Source organism: Musca autumnalis, unplaced genomic scaffold (assembly GCF_047663935.1).
Source record: "Musca autumnalis isolate F117 unplaced genomic scaffold, ASM4766393v1 scaffold_5, whole genome shotgun sequence".
NCBI classification, from domain to species: Eukaryota; Metazoa; Arthropoda; class Insecta; order Diptera; family Muscidae; genus Musca; species Musca autumnalis.
In genome coordinates this window covers 78,519,467-78,541,572 of record NW_027412088.1, presented here as the reverse complement: position 1 = coordinate 78,541,572, position 22,106 = coordinate 78,519,467, and the positions used below count along the sequence as shown (strand labels likewise).

The following is a 22,106-nucleotide window of genomic DNA, read 5'->3' as shown; positions in this document are numbered from 1 at the left end:
AGACAAAAAAAACCTTTTTCCGAATAATGAATGATGGAAGCAAGGAGTGAGCGTGACAGAGAAAGGGAGAGAGAAGGCAAAGAAACAACCATTAAATGGAGTAACTCACACTTACATTGTGCTGCGCAGCATACAATAAAAGTACAACGAATACATTATTACATCAACGACAAAGTAGTAACAAAAACAACAACAAAGTGCAGCGCAATTGTAGTCATAAATTACAACAACACTATTCCACCCAATTCTCCTCTAACATGGCAACGGGAAAATAGCAACAATATGTAAGCAAAATGAACGAAACAAAACAACTGAAATAAACGATGATGTACACCACCTTGATAAAAGTGGGCACAGTGTTTGGAAATTGAAACACGTACCACGGAAGATATTACTTACACTGATTGATTTGAAAATCCACAAAAATCTTTTAAACAAGTATTTCAGTAATTTTTAATTAACAAATAAAAAAATCAATCCCAACCCAATATAAAATAATCAAACACACCACAAATCTTTTACTGCTGACATCTACCTATAACATAATTTGAATAAAAAAAAACTAGTAAAAAAGTATCAGTCGGCTTTGCCGGCAGCCTATGTGAATTGAAACTTTCATCTACGGACAGATCGAATGAATTTATTTTAATTTTATTTTCAGAACTTTATGGCCATTTTTACACAATTAAACTTACAGACAAAATGTGGAATGGGATTAAAGTTCAAAAGGGTTGCGGAGGAGGTACTTGAAGGAATGGACCGATATATTGAAAATGGATCTTATTATGGGAGTCATATCTTTTCGATAGATATCGTACCCACTAGTCATTTCAGTGGGTCATCGCATAACATTTTGACCAGTATGCCGAGTATGCCAGGAAGCATGAACTTGTTCACGGAAAACATAATATCGCTGTAAACAGGACCACAACGAATAGCATCGGTATACATTTCCAAAGGATCTTCGAACAGACCCTAAACTTCACTTAAACACAAGGGAAGGTACCTTAAGGAAGAGGACCAATATGGGCCATTTTAGAAGTTAAATTTGGACAAAATATTAGATGATCCAAAGTTTGGACCAAATTAGTTACCCCGTTCAAGAAAGTGTATCGTGCATACCATTTCAGTGACATCTTTTAAATTTTTGGTGGAAGTACTGGAAGTTGTGGACCGGTATTGTCCATCTTCGAAGTGAAACTACCAAATCGGTTGACCAGTTCGAGTGTTATAGTGCGCTCCAGCCACAACACATGGTGTCATAGGGATTTTTACAACTTTGGGACTATTTGCTCAGGATGTATTTACTGGCCCCTTGAATAAATTTGTATATCGTAAAGGTCAGGGAGCCACCGTGGTGCAACGGTATGCACACCCGCCTTGCACGCTGAAGGTCGTGGGTTCGATTTCCAGCCAAGAAACATCAAACCATTTTCAACGGTGGCAAAATACCCCTCAGTGATTTTGGCGACATTTCCTGAGTATTTCAGCCTTGTAAAACTTCTCTACAAGTGGTGTCTTAAGACAAGTTGCTTTAACAAAAATCAAAGTGATTCAAGAGCAGGTCCTAAAGTGAACTTATCCGAAATTTTGTGTGGGAGGTACCCGAGGTCCATATTCGTAAATGATCTATACCTGATAGATATATTAGGATGTGTAAAGTATGGACAAAATCGGTCACTCCCTTCAAGAGTTATCGTGCGCATAACTTTTCCGAACATTTTTGAACTGTTGTGGGGGAGGTATCTGAAGGAGTGGGCCGATATGGCTTATTTTTGAACTTAAAATATTACGAAGTGTCATAGAGTGTCAGGCTGTTTTGTCGGGAAGTATTTACTTGCCCCTGATGAAACTTGTACCGTCGTATGGGGGGCAGTGAATACAAGTTGTAACAACTAAAAATCAAAGCGATTCGAGAGCTGGTCCTAAACTGAACTTTTCCGAAATTTTGTGTGGGAGGTACCCGAAGAAGTGCACCGATTGAGTCCATATTGGAACCTCATCTAAGTCTGTTAGAAATTTGAGGATGTACAAAGTATGGACTAAGTACCCGAAGGTGTGGACCTATATGTCCCATCTTCGAACTTAAACTAAGTTTAGGCAAAATATTACGACACCCTAAATTTTCGAACAAAGGAGTGGACCTATATGTCCCATCTTCGAACTTAAAATAAGTTTAGGCAAAATATTACGATACCCACAATTTGGTTAGAAACGGTTGATCCGTTCGAGAAGTTATCGGACTAAATCGGTTCATCTAGTCGTGAGTTATCGTGCGCTCCAGCCAGCCAGACAGACAGACGGACATTGCTAAATCGACTCCAAATTGTCTGAAACACTTTTCGTCCAAACATACTTGGGGTCTAAAACCATTATTTCGATGAGGCACATTTTGCCCGTATGAAAGTGTATATACCCTCGTTAGCATAAATGCTGAGGGTATACAAAACTATGGCGAAATTTCGATTTAAACAAAAAATTTTGATCATCAAACGCTCAAAAATCTTTTTAAGCTAAATTCTTCAATTTAATGTAAAAATTTTGAAGACTGAATACCAATTTTCAGTAATTTCAGTTGGATAATGTTACTAAAACCTTCAAAATGCCGAAAATCGGGCGGTACACTTCTATCAAAACGTAGACCTATGCTCACGGTTTTTATCAGAAAAATGTTTTCTACACTGGCAACATATGTGTGAAACATGTGTAAAATCTTCAAATTACCGGAAATCGGTAGGTACCGTTACATGGGGTCTGTATAAAAACGTGGACCTATGTCCATAATTTTTATGAGAAAGTTTTTTTTGTTAAGTGGGAACCCTGCAACACAAAATTAAGCAAATTTAACAAATTAAGCTAATTCAACAATTTCAGAAACAAAACATTGTGATTCGATATAATACGAACTTTACAATTCATAATGTAATATTTTTTCCAAACACAGATCAAGTTAGATTATGGTCGGCACATAGACGGGGACTCCATCCTCCAAAAAAATTTGGACGTATCTATACATTGATATCTTTCTATTTTCGACAACTGTTCGTACTTGGCGGTAAAAATATTTAATCGGGCTCCATTAATTTTCAAATATTTACAGATAGCAAATTTTGCTGAAAATTATAAAATGTTTAAAATCGTTTATAAATTGTATGAGAAAACTGTGAGAAAACGTTTAAGCAAAGGCTTTATTATAATTATTTTTTGGTCCAATTGCCCAACTTAATTTTTACAAAAAATGTATCAATTTCTTAACATAACGCCACATTTATGGCAAAACTTATATACACTTTGAAACACTGGTTTTATATGACCACTTATTTACAACATCACTATAATGTGGAAAGCGCATTACAGATTTGTTTTGACCAACATCCATGTAACAACATCGTTCTAGACCCCAATACCAATTTTAATTTATTTTTATTTTAATCAAACTCCATTAAAATAGATATTTAAAATACGTAATTTTTCTAAAATATTATGTAAAAATTTCAGGCATCTTAATGGAATTCCAAAAATTAAGCCGATCATATATATTCCTTTCAATAAGGACTTGTAACATGTACAGTATGGCAATCGCCTCTAATATGCAATAGATCTCTTGAAATCGATGTCAAATGAATAATATCCAAACATTCTAACCAAAAGTATTCCTGTCGAATTATTAATAGTACTAAATTTGAAGTATTATTAAAGTGGTTCATTTTGACTGTGTGTCCTTTATTAGATTTCGTTATATATCTTCCTACATAACATTGACATTATGAGGACAATATATTGGGATCAAAATGTTGACCATATATATCTAACTCAGAAATATAGAGCATTTAAAATATACTTTTTAATATAATTTAAATTCAAAACATTTCGTGGAAAGTTAGTGTCCAGGAGTAGTGATGTAGGATATCACATGATCATCCCTTTCCTACTATTATAGAAGTTCTGCAAGTTTTCTGCTAGAGGTCCACTGGTCTTCTCATCTTATCTTCTATGAGAGGGCCTATTGGACTACCTTGTGATCTTCTATGAGAAATCCTACTGATCATCAACATGAAGACCAACATGTATTCTACATAAGTCTTAAGATTTTTTATGAGGAAACATAGTCAAGTAAGAAGAGTTTAGAAAAATTTCTGTGAAAAGACCTACTGGTCCGCCTATGTGTTGGCTATTCGCGATAAATCTGGAATATTTTCATAAAAGTTTTGATTCCACTCCTTCGGGTATAATTTCACAAACTTTCAAAATGTGTGGGCTTGTGTTAAGTACTACAAACGTTTGGATTGGATCCAGTTAAGATCTGCTCTAGAATTGCTTACCCCATGTAGTACTTATGATCCGGATTACACTTACATTAATTTACAAGTTTGGTCAATTGCATTAAACTATCCAAAGAAGATTTTGTTCTCATATCCAACATTCTTCAACAAAGTTTTCTACTTCGGAACCTCTTATACAAGTGTTAAAATCTTGCAGAGAAATTCTATTACATCATGGTGATCTCTCCTTGCATGTTAACTTATCGGCATTGCCTTCATTCACCGTCCACCATCTATCTGTGAAATCAATATAGAGGTGTAAGGTAGGTTATTCAAATTTAACACAGGATTTTTATCCAACCGAATTTTAAAATGATAATCTGAGCGTATATACATACCTACCCTTACATATTTTTCGGCAAAACCGTTTAAAACTTTGTAACTTGTTTCTGTTGCTACTCTTCGGTGTTAGGTAAAGCAGCATCAATATGTAACATGCATTACAAAATGCCTTAGACAAAACAACATATAAGCATATGGTAAAAACCAAAAATGCTTTACTATCGATGAATCCGAGATTCACCCATTCAGTATATAGTATGACTGAAATTCTTTAAAATGAAGTGTTTTAGGAGGGATCCCATAATGTTGATCATTAAAATTAATTTTTGTGGAAGCTGTGTTGGCATCAATGTAGAAATATGGGTAAAAATGGGTTGAAGCCAACAAGTTTTTTAAGTTCCTTTCCGATTTCTGGCTTTTCCTTACCTTTTTTAGACCTATGCCCAAAGAAAGAATCACAGAATTCTCCATGGGCAACATGAAACTAGTGTATGATTTTTCGATATATCCACCTAAAATTGATGCCGACATTTTGATGGCGGAATTTTTTTTTAATAATCCGGACGCGCAACAATATAATTTTCCAAACTAGAAATAGGATTATAGAACTCGTGATTTTACGTCCTTTACTGCATATTTTATGAGTGTGCTCCTTAAAGCATCCTAGTAATTGGACTCTAAAGGCCAAAATTTGATGCGTGGATTTTCCTAAAAAACCTATTTTTTGCGTGTAAAATTTACTACTGTCATTTAATTTCCTTTGAACTCCGCGGATCTATTGAGCCCTTCCGCGATCGAATTCATCCACTAAAACCGCGGATATAGATACTTTTGAAATAGGAAACCCAGCAAAAATATACCTATTTTGACAAATCCACGTACTAAACCGCGATTTTCTTTAAAATTTTTTACATAAAGGGAATCCTTTATACGAGATTATAATATTTGCCAAAACGCGTGTCATAAATTATAGAGATACGCGAGTAATATGGTTTTTTTACGAAAACTAGAATGTGAAGGCACATCCGCGGTTCTTAAAGAATCTACTTGAAGTAGGTATATATTGACGTATTTTTGATGGGCGCTAATGAAACCGGATGCACATCAAAATCGTATTCACATTGCGCGGATTTTACCCACATTATGGTTTTTGGCATTGTGAGATGCAACTGACGGCACACAATGGCCGCTGAGTGAAACATCGAAATATGCATAAATATTGAAAGAGATTGATTCGCTGTGTCCAAAATCGGATGCTCATCTACCGACTTTAACTAATTCGCGAATAACAGGCTTTTTAATTTTCATATTTTTTGAATGATTGTAATTTCAATATTACTCATAACTTCCTATACTTATAAGTTATCACAGTAAGCATTTAAGCTTTCGCGATCGCAAAACATATTTCTTGATGAAGTTTTAGTAGAGTACATTAATTATCGTATGGGATTTTAGCGAAATAGTTGGAGAACTCCCAAACATTTTTTTCTAATTTTTCGAATCAAACCAAAAAGTATATTTGCAACAATATTGTCTAACGATAAGTTTTTTTCTTTTGTTGTTGCTACCCAGCAAAATGTTCGATGCCAAAGATGCCATTCAATCATGGCACTATAGGTCAAACAGCCCATTTTACTGGCCAAAAGTCAGATTTCGCACTTTGTATTTTCACTTATTTTGTGTTTCTTTCTTGTAAGGAACACTTCAAATATAATAAAAATAAATTTTGTTTTTGTGTGAGAAATTATACCGTTACATGGCAGGCTGCCAAACATGCATTATCCAAATATCTTTAAAAACTTGTTAACGAAATATGTTTACTTGTATACGTTCAGGGTAAAATAAAATCACAATATTAGCATAAGTAACGATTGGATTAGAAAGTATTCGATATCTTTTTATCAAAAATGCCCTCCTATCATCATTTATGTGTATAAATAGTTATTAAATGAGTGTTAACTTTGAATTTTCGAAAAAAGTAGAACATTTTGAGGTTATGTACGCTTTTAAAGTCTCGGCAACGTTCGGCAATGAAAGTGAAAATTGAAATTGGTTCATTAACTCGTGACGAATGCAGAAAATGTTATGTGATTTTGCGTAAATTTGCTCGACAAGAATTATACAACCTTTTTTTAGGTTACCATATTTTCCATAATATTGTTTTTTTTTAAGTCAGGGTTAAACCTCTTACCAAATAATGTTAGCCAAATTGAAGTCTACAGCATTCTGCTGTGTTCTAAAGTCAAATTATTTACAAATCTTTTATGAATATATACAGTTATAGTCAAAATATGTCACATCATATTGTGGGATTTTCAAGGTAATAATTTTAAAGCATATTCACATTAAAACTAAAACGAAACACAACAAAAAAGCTTCTGAACTTATCGGACGTCGATGCCTTCAATTCTGTAGACAAATAACAGACCTTCCAGTTTTTGTCCCCAAAGGGTTAAGGTACCAGTTGTGTATTTGGTCCATAAAGGGTTAATTTTGGCCCACGTTGTTCCATTTTTCTCTCTGAGTCTAAAAGCGCTATATTAACTTAAACCAAATACTTGATTTGACTTTAAGACTTTTGGCCAATAAAATGGCCCGTTTGACCTATAGTGCATGGGTGAAAGTGATCTGGCATGTCATCTTTTTAGCATCTTCATTGATGAATTTTATATGAGCATGGACCCCAAAAGATGCAATTCATTTTTAGATCCAAAGCATGTCATTTACACCAATGCTTTGACATGTCATTTTCACCAATGCTTTGGCATGTCATTTCCACCAATACTTTGGCATCATTTTCACCAACCCTTTGCAATGACATAATCATTATGACGAGAGTGTTAACAACGTTGGTTGTGATTTCGAGTCTTCTTTCACGACTTCCTTTGCATTGGTTCAAGTGCTGATGAAAAGATCGGATCTTTCACGACTTCCTTTGCATTGGTTCAAATGCTAATGGAAAGATCGTATCTTTCGCGACTTCGTTTGAACCAACGCAAAAGATGTCATGAAATCACGTCATCGCATGGAACCACTTCCTTCAAATTTTGCTGGGTATAATATGCCATTTATGTATCCAATCTCTATAAATTTGGTTTCATATTTTTTTACGCATTGTCTAGATTCCAGAGATATTTTTAATTTATTTTCTTGGGGTTTATACGGTTTCTGAGACAGGATAATTTGGATTTACTTCAATATTTGTTTATTATTTGTTGAAAATAAATAATAAACAATTTGTTGAAAATAATAAAAAACGAAAATAATAATAAATTTAGTAAAAAACAAGAAACAAGGGAACTGATGGAGATCTGTGGCGAGATCTGAAACTATAGTATTCCCTGCCTTACCCCTTGGTAAACATCGCCAACTTTTTCCCACTAATAAATTAAAGTTGTTTTAATAAAATATTAAAACAACGACTATGGGATTAAGCCTGGCTATTTTGAAAAACAATTTAGTAAATATTTAAACTCTACGAATAGATATGGAATGCTGTTAACGATTTATACATACATTTTCTCATAACAACAAATAAGACATTTTTAAATATTTTTTCCTTATATGAGAATAAAAACCGCTATAATTTTTGTGCGCATCGGCCAATTTTGTGAACGAGAACAGATTTGAAACCAGAATTTTTTCCTTAAACTCTGTCTAAAAAATTGTAGATGTGCTCGCAAAAAAATTTTTTTAAATTTTTTCAAATGGAATTGCAAAGTACTTTTGGTTTTTACCATATACACTTTCATACGGGCAAAATGTGCCTCATCGAAATAAAGGTTTTAGAACCCAAGTATGTTTGGACGAAATGTGTTTCAGACAATTTGGAGTTGATTTAGCTATGTCCGTTCGTCTGTCTGTCTGGCTGGTGCGCACGATAACTCTCGAACGGATCAGCCGATTCGGTCCAAAATTTGGCTTTCTTAATATTTTGTCCAAACTTAGTTTCCTTCCGGTACCTCCCCCACAAAAGTTCGAAAATGCGCACGATAACTGTTTAAGGAAGCAACCGATTTGGTCCATGCTTTGCACATCGTGAAATTTCTACCAGACTTAGATGCAGTTCCAATATAGACTCAATCGGTCCACTCCTTCGGGTACCTCCCACACAAAATTTCGGATAAGTTCAGATTAGGACCTGCTCTTGAATCGCTTTGATTTTTGTTGCAACAACTTGTATTCAATGCCCCCTATACGACGGTACAAGTTTCATCAGGGGCAAGTCCATACTTCCTGAGAAAATAGCCTGAAAGATGCAAAAAGTCCCTATGACACCATGTGTAGTAGATGGAGCGTAAGATAACTCTCGAATTTGAAGATAAGCCATATCGGTCCACTCCTTCCGGTACCTCCCCCACAAAAGTTCAAAAATGTTCGGGAAAATTGTACGCACGGTAACTCTTGAAGAGAGTGACCGATGTAACGCATCACACAAAATTTCGGATAAGTTTACTTTAAGACCTGCTCTCCAATCACTTTGATTTTTGTTGAAGCGATTTGCATTCGCTACCTCCATTACGACGGTAAAAATTTTTTAGGGGCATGTCCATATTTTTTAGGAAAACAGCCCGAAAGGTGTAAAAACTCCCTATGTCACCATATGTGGCTGTCGGAGAGCACGATAACCCTCGAACTGCTCAACCGATTTGGTCCAACATTTGGTCTTCGTCATATTACATCCAAACTTAGTTTCATGGGGCAATACCGGTCCACAACTTCCGGTACTTCTCCCCAATTTTTAAAAAATGTCACTTAAATGCTGGGACGATATCACTTGAATAGGGCAACCAATTTGGTCCAAACTTTGGATCTCCAAATATTTTGTAAAAAATTTAGTTTAACTTCTAAAATGGCCCATATCGGTCCTCCCTAAGGATACCTCCCCACAAAGGTTCAACATTTGTGTCTTAGTGCAGTTAATTTGTAATCCACATTTTTGTCTGCAAGTTCGAATGTCAAAAAAGGGCCACAAAATTCTGAAGAGACCTTCGATCTGTCCGTATGTGAAAGTTTTACTTCACATTGGCTGAGGGTATATATTTGAGAGAAGTCTCCCTTGTCCCTTCGGGGATGTTGTGGGAACATATGTATGTATGTATGTATATATCTTTCGGCAAAGCCGACTGACACTTTTTTTACTTGTTTAATCATAATTTCATCGAGGACTATTGCAAATAAGATAGGTGATAGAGAGCATCCCTGTTTGACCTCTGCATTGATAAAAAGGATTCGCTTTTTCTGCGTCTGTGTAGGACGCAAGTTGCTGCCTTATTTATTGTAGGGGGTTTGGATGATTTTATTTAATTTCGTAGGTACGCCTTTTGCTGTCAACGCGTTCCATATCTCAGACCTTCTTATTGAGTCAAAGGCTTTTTTGAAGTCTCTTTAAATACTTGAATAAAATATGCTTCGAGACCGAAACACTGTAACTCATTCATTGTAAGCGACTAAGCATTTTCCGAATGTAATTCCAACAAAAGCACCCTTCTGACAAAAATTTGAAATTTTATGATGTAAAAAGATTTTACGATTTTATAAATTACAAAAACAAAAAATGAACGTACGCAAAAATATAAACGGACATTGAAACATTTTAAAGAAAAATATAAAAGAATCAAAAAAACATTACGAAAGCTTAATGTGGAAGGCCAGAAAAAAAGCGAAGAAACCAAAAAAAGCAAATTCAAAAGTGTAGAGAAATGTTATCCCAAGTCATGGCATAAATGTTGTTGCTATAATGTGGGGTGGAGTTGTTGAGGGTGCGCACGTTTGGCTTTTTTGCACTTAATACAAAACATAAAAGAACAACAACAACAAAATTCCCATAAAGAGCATGCCAACAAGAAACGACAAAAAAACTGTGCTAACAGGTTCTTGGGCCTTTAGCTTTGGAAATTAAAATGGAAGTTTTATGTTGTGAATGCAAAGAGTTGTTGCTTTTGTTGTATGGCCCGATAGTGCAAGTTGTTGTTTTGAATACTCAATGATGAGGAGAGTAAGGAAACCATTGGTTAAGGCTGTTTGACTGTTAAGCTCTTTGTCGGGTGGTGAGCTTACCGTTAAAGTGCCAGCAACCAATCACAAGCCGGTTATTGGTTAAAGAGATCAAGAGAGCATAGTGACATTGGGGTTGTGTGGTTTTGTAGAAAACTCGTTTGTTGCCGAATTGTGGAGTTGTCTCTTTCTCTCTTGTGTTTCTTGCGAAATATTTCTATTTCCTGCCTCTTTCTTGGGCGACAACTACAAGCCAAGCTACAAACTACAAAATATTGTGGGCCCACCCCTTTCTCTCAGTGAGTAGTAAGGAAAACAGGTTTCTTTGTACAACTTTGTTAGTTACTTCAAGCCTCTCTCATTCAACACTCAACCACAAAACTGCCAACAATTGTTGTTATAATCACCTCGTACCTAGTCGTTAACGCACTTTGTTCGTGGTTGGTCGCGCAGTCGTGTGTGTTGGGTTATGTAGTTTTCCTGTTAGGCAAGGTTTATTTGTTGTTGGCCTGAATGTGTGTGCCAAACGACTACCTTACCTTTTTTTGAAGCCTAGCTCGTGAGAGAGTGTGCACTCTCCCTCTCTTTGCTTGTGTGTGTGTGAGTTAGACGTTGTGTGGTTGGAAAATAATCACCGTCACCGTCGCAAATTTTTGATTATGGTCTTTAATGGTTAGTTGTTGATGTTTTTTACAGCGGTAATGTTGTGTTTTGTGTCGTCGTCGTTCGTTTGTTCGCCGCACACTATTCTACGCTGCTATACAATAATAATACAACCATCATCATCACGTCACGTCGCCGTTTATTTGAAATTCATTCGTCGATGCATTTGACGTAGTCTTTAAAATTGTATATTTTCTAAAATTGAATACGATACAACTTTTTTGGAAACCAAATCAACATTTAAAAGAAATCTAATCAAATTCCTTTAATAGGGCCAAGAAGAAGAAACGCGTCGCGACCGCTGTGCAATTTCGTCGTGTAAAATTATCCCTCGATAATAACAGAAAAGAAAAAAAACAAACAGCCCCTCATTAAATAAAAGTGTTTAACAACAAAATATAATAATAATAAAAATTAAGTGTTTAACAACAAATTACCCATAATTGAACCCGAAAAATAACAACACAACAAAATTGCCTAAAACCGAAAATTAAAAAATATGTATTGCCAATGAAACAAAAGAAGAATAAAAGAAAACCCAAATAAAATTAATAAAAAATAAAATAATAGTGTGTTCACCTCGCAATAAATTAACCAATATTCTTGTCAATAAAATTTAAACTGTAACAAGCTCAACCAACCATCTCCCCGTTTGATTAAAGCTAAGCTGTGCTGTGTTGACAGTGAAAAATTCAAAACTTAAAATTAAGCCGCGAAAAACCCACGCATTTTTTCGGATTTTGCCATCTGCTGGCGCTCATATTCCTCCGTTTAGCTTTTTTGTTATTGTGTTTTGTTAATAAGTGTCATCAATTTTAATTACACTCATTTAGTGAGCTGCTAGACAAACGTTTAACACACGTTCTCTTTTGTGGTGGCCGCTACTAGTGCTTGCTGGCTGTCGTCGTCTGTGGATTGTAATAGAACTATAATTAAACAACAACAACAACAATAACAAAGATATTAAAGTTTGTTTACAAAAAAATAAATTGCTAAAAAATAAAGTTTTTTTGCCGAATAAAACAAAAAAACACGTGCTTAGAAGAAAATAAATTTTGATAAAAGTGTCACAAGCAAAAAACAAGTGCCCTGCATTGCCTTGTTTAATTCCGTGTGTGTTTTAAAAAGCCTTCAAAATTTTAGATAAAGTGGCCTCAATAGGCGCCAACACGCTTAATTTCACTGATTTAGGGAGCCCCTACGAGGGGCCTCCCAGCACACCACAATCCGGCATGGATGCCCCCGATGCCCCACACACACCCAAATATATGGATGGCGGTTCAACGGCCAGCATAACACCGGGTGCCGGTTCAGGTGGTAATGGTGGCACCCCGGGTGGCGGCGGTCCCGGTGGACCAATTGGCCCTGGTGGCCCCAACGGTCCCACAGGCGGTAATATTCCCGGAAAATCGGCATTTGTTGAACTGCAACAGCATGCTGCCGCTGGGTGAGTACCATAAAAATTAAGGAAAATGGGAAAGTTTTAAAGTCAGGTTTATGAAAAAAGAAATAAAAGTAAATGTTTTCAAGCAGTTGTTATCTAAAATTAGCTTTGTATTAAAGGATTAAAAGGACCTAAGTCAATAAGAAGTCATATATGACATAATCACATGTTCGCGGGCTTTGGGAGCTGAGTTTATTCCATTTTTTATATGGATTCTGAATTAAGCAAACAATACATATGTCCCCGGGTCTCAATTTTTATGATGGAAACATGAGAACAGAAATAAGAAATGTGATATTACACTTTCAAATTGTTGTGGTCGGCCCCTCACTGTTTATATCGGACCCGTTAGCGTTTTATCCGCTAATTTCAGCTCACTTCTTGAGCTGACAGACTTAATTCTAGAAACCCATATTGCACATCTATTTTTTAATTTTTATGACAAATTTATTAAGGAAAAAATTGCCAAACTTTAAAAAATAATGGACTTTTGCAGTTTCCGGATCAGAGCAAATATGTGCTGTCCAAAATAAAAATACTTAAATTTATTCACTTTCGAGTTGAGCTGTTATGACCTAGAGATACATTGAAAAATAAGAGGTCTACCGAAGTCCCGCATATCCAACAATAATGCTACGTTTCACGTGTGGTTAAGTCCGATAATAAGGCATATTAGGATGTTATTTTAGTGGGTAGACGAACGCTAAGTTTGATAACTACCATTTATATGTACATCTGTCGATAAATGTGTACAAGAAGTAATGTTAGTTTTTTAAATTCAAACTTTTTTATGATTTTCTAATTCTCTATAAGAATTGGTGCTGATACTATTGATGGAGTAGCATTAAGCAGCGCATGGATATAGAAGTCGACTTGCTAATCAAGTGCATATAGTTTATCCGTGGCTTAAACATGATGTCAAAATGCACGGGACCATGTTTAGTCTCTAAAGAATGGTACATATTAAATATTCTGAGATTATTATCATAGTCCATTAAAATATTTTTTAATTACGCCAGAAGTCATATAAAACTGGCAAATATTATTAAAAAATCGGCCATCATAGTTCAAACCTGAATTTCGTATGTGTGGAGTGATCATCATTGTTTGGAAGTAAGGATATACAATTTGAAGAAATATACAAGTAAAAGTCTAAAAATAGAAGCCATGTTTTGGTTATGATTATAGTAAAACTTTAGTTTAGATGAGCGATCACGAAGTCGATTGCAGCATTGCACTGAGGGGATTTGAGCCGCTGACCTTCTTAGTGCAATATTGAATATGTATTTACGATAGTTGATGGAATGAGCTTAACACAGTTTTATGGAAGAAAAAAATAATACCACCTATTTTCTTAAAATTTTGGGGATATCAAGATCCCAGAGAGTTATTTTTAAGATATGGAAAAGGCCTTAATCGATAGTGGCGAATGAGGTCATACGAAAAAAATTAGGAAGATAAAATACTTTAAAAGCATCCATGTGAATAAACTCCGATAGTCCCTCAAATATATTCTTAAAACCCCCAATCACTCTGATAGTCCATTAAAAATATTATCAAAACTATTTATAAAAATCCACGATTAGCTCTGATATTCTGGTCCTCAAAAATATTCTGATAAATTCCCGGCTAACTCTGATAGTCCTTCAAAAAATATTCTTACAAATCCCCGGCTAACTCCGATATTCCCTCAAAAATAAAAAAATATTATCTAAAATCCACGTCGTATAACTCAAAAATTGTTCCTGAAAATCCAAGACCAGACATCAAAAATTTCTTAAAACTCCACGACTACACCTTTTTCACATGTAATTCGAAACATTCCAGATGTAATTCGTAACATTTCATTTGTTATTAGATTATTCTATTTGTAATTCGTAACATTTTATTCCATTTGTAATTCGAATTGTTCCACTTGTACTTCGAATTTTTCCGTTTGTAATTCGAATTATTCTATTTGTAATTCGAATTGTTTTATTTGTAATTCGAATTATTCCATTAGTAATTCGAATTATTCTATTTGTAATTCGAATTATTCTACTTGTAATTTGAATTATTTTATTTGCAATTCGAATTGTTTTATTTGTAATTCGAATTATTCCAATTGTAATTCGAATTATTTCAATAGTAATTCGAATTATTCCAATTGAAATTACAAACAGAATAATTCGAATTACAAATAGAATAATTCGAATTTCAAATGGAATATTTCGAATTACAAATGGAATAATTCGAATTACAAACAGAATAATTCGAATTACAAATGGAATAATTCGTATTACAATTGAAATGTTTTGAATTACAAATGGAATTCTCGAATTGCAACTAAAATGATTCGAATTACATCTGAAAAAGGTGTAGTCCTCAAAGATTTTCATAATAATCCAAAACTAGTCCCCCAAAAATAGCCATAAAAATCCAAGACTAACTTTGATAGTCCTTGAAAAGTATTCCTAAAAATCCACGATAACTCTGATGGCCCTTCAAAAAAAATCTTAGAAATCAAAGAATAATTCTGACAGTTCCTCAAAATATATTCTGAATATTGCACGATTAATTCTGAAAGACGATAAAGAAATAGTTTTAAAAATTCAAATCTTTAAAAAATATTCTCAAAACTATACAACAAATTTCGATAGTTCCTCAAAAATATTCTTAAAAATACACAACTAACTTCACAAATAGCTCTCAAAAGATATTCCTAGAATAATAAAAATATTCGGCAACAACCCATCAAAAAATATTTATAGAAATTGTTGTTGTTTGTTATTGTTGACCTGTTGAGTTCTAATTTTTGTTGATGATCGTTTGGCTTAAGGTCATTAAAAAGCTGTTGATATTTTTGTTGTTTAATTGTTATTTTATTTTTATCCAATATTTCAATTGTCTTCGACAATCATCTTCAGGGATATGAATTGTAGGAAGAGTATCCGTATCATGGTATGAAAAATGTTCAAAACATTTTTCGCCACCTCTATTTTAGTTCTATTTTAAAATCTTTACAAATTCTAGTTTTCATAGTACATTAAAATTTATTTGAATGAAAGTCTTCAAAAGTTTTTATAAAATATGCAATTTAATTCTAAGAAATTCAATTCTAGATATTCAAAAATCTATATCGTTTCAAAACTATATTCTCGAAAAAAAAGATTGCAGCATAAACAGCCCCCCAAAATTCAAGGATCAAACATCATTATTCTCTCTCAGCTTAGTTTCCAAACTATTTGTCCTGGGAATCTTGAATAACGCTGTTTCTACTGGAGTGTATAGAAATGGTATCAATTTCCTTCTCCTTCAAATTAACAAATTTTGTTTTTAATCCCGAAGCTCCAAATAATTCAATTTAAATATTTTAGCAAGATCCTTAACAATTCAATAAATATCACCGATTCTCCACTAATAAAATAGTTGTTTTAAAATATTAAAACAACAATAATGGGATTAAGCCAGACTATTTTGAAAATAAAAAAAAACAATATCAACGATTTTGTAGATTTTGCTTTAGAGATAATACTAAGAATACTCCGACGCATATGAAACTGTATGTAATAATACCCAGCAAAATTTGAAGGAAGGGATTCTATGCGATGACGTGATTTCATGGCATATTTTGCATTGGTTCAAAGCAAGTCGTGAAAGATCCGATCTTTTCATTAGCATTTAAACCCATGCAAAGGAAGTCGTGAAAGATCCGATCTTTTCATCAGCATTTGAATCATTTGTACAGATCACTATAAACAAACAAGTCGATTTGTACATCCCTACATGTAGCGACATCAAAACAAAAGAGTATACATTTCCAAAATTGTTGTTATAAAATTACAAAATTACAAAATTACAAATTACATGTAGGTTCACGAACTAGAAATTCTTAAAGGAGTGCTGTTGGAGTCCATTTCGAAATCTGAACTGGTGATGAGAAGATAATAGAAAAGCTTTTGTAAGATGAAACAAAATCAGTGGCTGAGAATGGACGAAGTAAACTCTGTGCGGTGCAGCGGCGGTGATTAAATTGAAATCTTGGGTGTAAACTTTATGCTGATAAATTAGTTCTAGTTATTTCATGAATTAGTTTGAATTAATAAAGAGTTTGGTTTGTCATGAAAATCATATTTCAATACAGAATTTTCGAACATTTTGTTGGGTATATAAAGATTAGCATTTAAGACTTCTTAGTGAAGCGAGCTTGTCTTTAATTGAAAATAATCGACTCAACGTATGCGATAGTTTTCCTAAAAATTAAAAAAACCTAACTTAATAATTAATGGAGCCTGGTCCTTTTATTCTCATAGGAATAAAAAAACATTACATTTATAATCCCCAACCAAAAAAATTATACCGTCGCTATAAAACATTTCTTTTCATTAGACCAACAAATTTACTATTTCGTGCAAAAATATAAAAAATGTTTTTTTGTTTTTGCTGTTTTACAATAAATTTTTACATTTTTATTTGTTTCGCTGATTTAGTGATAATCTTTTATCGTTGTGTTTTATTGCTTTACTATTTCACTTCTACATATAAACATGTTTCAAAACTAAATGTCGTGACATATCGTGTGGACATTGCAGATTTTCCATGGAAATGATGTTATCTTTGATGTTTTGAATAAAAAAGCAAAAAAAAAAAAGCGAAATAAAAATGCAACTTTGTTTAATATATTATAATATTAATGCAAGAAAAGAAAAATGAAAAAAAATATGTGGGAAGAGAGGTTTTTTTGTTGTGGTTTACACTAATTTTAAAAATATGTAATTTGCATTTACCAATGCTGGCTGTTAACATGGAATGTTGTTTTGCTATAATAAAAAAATGTTTTATTGATAAAAAAGGAATGGAAAATAGAGGAACACAAAAAAAACAAATAAATAAAAAACAAATAAATTTAACATTTCTATAAAATTTTATCATGTTTCTACAACACTTTTGAGTAATATTCTTAATCGAACTTTGTTGTGTTTTTGATATTTACTTTTCTACAAATAATACGGGCTTTTACATGATTTATAAAATATGTTTTGATATATGGGCTTTTAAAAGCTTGTAGTTGTTTTCCCTTGACATTTAAAAGTCATCATTGAAAGTGTGTATATTTTAATTTTAGTACCACCTTAGAAATATTTGCTTTGGATGAAGATTTGTGCATTTTAGCATCATTTTAAAAATATTTGCTTCGGATATACTTATACAACATCAGATAATAATAAATAAACGAACTGAAAATGATTTATAATACTTAAAAATAGATTATGTAATAGCCGCATAAAAGATTTAATTTATCTGTCCCTAAACTATTTAAAAAATATGCTTTTGAATATGTTTTCAATATGTTTTTTACCCACTATAGCTTATATTTCGGTCTTAGTAATATCCTATAGCAAGTCGCCTTTATATTAGACATATAGATGTCGTCTGTCCATAACAGGTTCCACATTTTTTAAAACTTTAACATAAAATCACTCAACAACGGATTTTCGATGTGGGCCTAGAATAAGTTTGTTGTAACAAAATCCCCCGATTTAAGTTATTTGATGAAATAAATAAATACAAATAAAAAAATTAAGTTACAGTGTTTTATTTATAAATGCACTTAAAACTAGAAAATAATTTTTCATGATGGAATCTCTCAAATAAAATGCTTGCATTTGAATTAAAAATTGTGACAATGTTAAACGGCAAGCAATTTATTTGTGAGATTCCATCATGAAAAACTATTTTCTAGTTTTAAATGAATTTATAAATAAAACACTGTAAATTATTTTTTTTAATTATCTTTTATTTTTAAATTTCTAGTAAATACATTTTTTGACCACTGATCATAACCAAAGTACAGTAAATTTAGGCCGAAAATCTAGATAAAAAAATTTAAATTATCTGAAATCGAGGGGTACCCTTATATGGGGGCTTGTTACGATCAAAAGTTTAATTGAAACAATGTCATGAAACCATGCCCTCTAAAAATCTTGTTCAGTACTAGAGTAATATCATAAAGAATTTCTAAAGTTTCGTTGAAACCACTCTAGTGTGACCTTCGAAAATAACTAGTTTCTTTATCTACTTCAAATTAGTTTTAAATGCCTTTTAGGACAATTGTCAAATTTTTAATCGTTAGTTCAGATGCAGCATTGAGGTTTGTTAAAGAAAAATGAACAGAATGAAGAACAAAAAATAAAATGATCATATCTTGATTCAGCAGTATGAATATTACAGCTCGATGCATTAGGGAAAATGGATATCGTTCCGATGTTAGTTTTACAGAATCTTTTCCTTAAGCTTGTTTGTTTTTAATACACAGAATTCTATGCGAATACTTGAACTAGATGTTCGTTCAACTAGAAGTCCAGAACCAATATTGCAATCTTTCGGCATTGATTTTAGATGATTTGTCCTGAGTATTTGGTCAAAGTTGGTTCCTTATGGCTTTATATTTTTAATTTCCTCAAAAGAAACTAGTTCAATGTTGAGCATGCCGGCGTTCTAGCGCACACGTAAGCTGAATAATTTTCTCTTTGTTTATTTGAACCATCAACAAAATTTGTATTTATATTGTTAGTAATAAATTTTATTAATAGTTAACAGTTCGTTAAAATAAATTGATTGGATAATGGAGAAATTTTTTATTTAATTGTTGTCTTATTAGGACGAAGCTCATTTATTTGTGAAAGTTTTATTTAATTGGATTAATTGAGCTATCATGACCTAAGGAGTTTTGTATTGAAAAACGTGATATCTAGCGATTTCCACACACATCCAACCAATATGCTACGATCGTTTCGCTAGTGGTTTAATTTAGCTTATCGGGCATATTGGATGTGATGTTAGACAAAGGCTGAGTTTGAAAACTTGGATATATATACCTAGCAAATTTGCGGTTGTGAATTATTTTTATGCCTTTTTTTACTATCAAGTCAACCTAGTGTCTCTGGTCTTCCTAGAAGCCTTCTTCAATACACACACATACACAAATCGAAGGTGTTTTTCTTCATGAATTGTAATGCCTTCCAGTTCGGAAGTTTGATAGATTGGAAGTGGCTTAGAACGCTAGAATGTAGTTATACTATTTCTCCCTTAAAAACCCCTCAATTATTATTTTGCTCAACATTGAACTAGTTCCCTTGCTCATATAAGTTTTTAAGTACCTCTTAGCACAGACTTCACTTTTATTTCAATTTTTGTTCATACGGTGGAAACGTGGAACTGTATTTTTTTAATAGATGTGATTTATTGGCAGGAAATAATAAATCAAAAAACGAAATAAACTGATTGGCAACTACACTGAAAGGATCAAAATTTAAATTGAGCAAATTTAATATTTAAACTGGATAAATTTGCGATGGTTCCTATAGTTCATTTTACAGAATGTGTTTGTTCAGCTAGTTCGTTGCGTAATACATAAAAAAATCCTCGAAACAAAGAGAGTAACTCCCAAGCTACACGTTGAAACTTTCATACGAAACTTTCCCATTATTTTGGCGTTTATAGATCGAGTTCCATACTAAAGTGATTTTATGAAATTATTGTATTGGGGAACTCGACCTAAGAACGCCAAAATAATGGGAAAGTTTCGTATGAAAGTTTCAGCGTGTGGCTTTAGAGTAATTGAACTCGAATCCTTAGACATTTTAAATAAGAACGACTTGTGTTTATGTGAGCTAGAACTCTAGGATAAATATTTCTGTCTTTCGACATTGTTTCCAATTGATTTGTCTTAAGAATTTTGAAAAAAAAACATTCCCTTTGTAAATTTATGTGTATTTGATACTTTTTCTACAAATAATTCATAGTTCAGACATCATATGTTTTCATTAGCCCATTTTTTAGTCCCGCGGGAATAAAAGTTTCCATATAGCCTTTTGTTTTCAATGAAAATATACAGGGCTATCATGAATATTTCCCGCGGAATTTTCAGCACGGAAAATAATTTTGAAAAGTGAAATTCTTTAAAAACCTATATTTTAAAATGTTGAAAATTACTAGAATCACTTAATTATGCAATATTCTCGTTGAATCGACAAAAAATATTCCCTTTTTGCACATAAATATGGAAATAAGAAATTGTAAACTTGGGGAAAGGGAAAAAATCCGCACGGCATTTTTATTCATGATTACCCTGATTGTGTGATTTCTTTAGAGTTAATTGTTTTATAATTAGCTAAGTGGCCGTGCTGTCAATTTTTCAAAATGAAGTCATGAAGAATAATTTACTTCGCCATTAAAACTACCCATTTCACAATGATGGCTGAGGCAGTCAAATGTCCTCACGGTATTTCAACTATTCTCATTTTGCGCTAGGCAGACTAACATATACAAATGGAATACATATAGATCTAGTGATGGAGGAGAAGTCCTTCTTAGTCCCTTGATGCCGCACAGATGCTGTTAAAGATGCCGCATTATTCACACAAACTGTCTGGTAATAGCCATGAACGAAATCCGATAAGGCAAAGTGAAGAATTTAACTGGATGCAACAAATCTACTTGATATCGTTCCAATGCCTCACTTTTAGAATTCTTTATTTGAACTAATTCGGATATCGTTCGAGTAGTTCATTTTAAGGAACCGCTATTTTGAACTAACAATTTTAGAATTAAACAGAGTCTGATGAAGAAAAATTATTAATTGAACTAAAAGAACTTTGAACTAGTTTTTATCACTTTGAATCACTTTGAGCCTAGTTTTCTGTGCCTTGGCATTGCATGTTTTCCCATGAACGAAATCCGATAAAGCAAAGTGAAGAATTGAACTGGATGCAACAAATCTACTGGATATCATTCCAATGAATCACTTTAAGAATTCTTTATATGAACTAATTCGGACATCGTTCCAATTGTTCATTTAAAGGAACTTCTATTTTGTACTAACAATTTTAGAATTAAACCGAGTCTAATGGAGACAAATTATTAATTGAACTAAAAGAACTTGGAACTAGTTTTTTCACTTTGAATCACTCTGGGCCTAGTTTTCTGTGCCTTGGCATTGCATGTTTTCCCATTATTGGTTCTAAGATATTTGGATCGTATCTGATTTTTAATGGCAGTACATTTAATGATTTTATAAAAAATTTTAGTCCTTGTGGTGCAGGTGTTCATAAAAAAATAAAATTTTATAAAAATTAGTGTGTAATTCCTTTTAAATGAACTGTTCCTCATGGCGCAGTAGCAAAAATACGACGTAGGATTTTTAGTCCTTAATCAAAATTTTCATTTTCTGAATATTTCGCCTTTTGTTCATTTGAACTTGAGCTAATATGGCAGAAAGAAAAAAACTTACCTTGAATTATATTGAAAAAATCCTTTGATTTTGGAATTTTATATGTTGTAAGCTACACTTTTCTTATCGAGAGAAAAAAATTCACCTTGAACTATATTGAAAAAAAAATCCTTTGATTTTCCTTCCT

At 33.1% G+C, this 22,106-nt stretch overlaps 1 protein-coding gene across 5 annotated transcripts in view; it reads left to right on the top strand.

Moving 5' to 3' along the window:
* Positions 1 to 11,021: 11,021 nt before the first annotated feature.
* The window catches only part of Dll (homeotic protein distal-less), a 102,578-nt gene continuing 91,493 nt past the window's right edge, over positions 11,022 to 22,106 (top strand). For 2 of the 5 annotated variants that reach the window (XM_073956102.1, XM_073956098.1), the window contains exon 1: positions 11,214 to 12,711. In XM_073956102.1, the coding sequence (XP_073812203.1) occupies positions 12,497 to 12,711 (215 nt within the window). In that variant the 5' untranslated portion in view covers positions 11,214 to 12,496. Of the gene's footprint in view, positions 12,712 to 22,106 lie in introns of all 5 variants that reach the window. The other 3 variants (XM_073956099.1, XM_073956101.1, XM_073956100.1) reach the window with 3 other exon arrangements.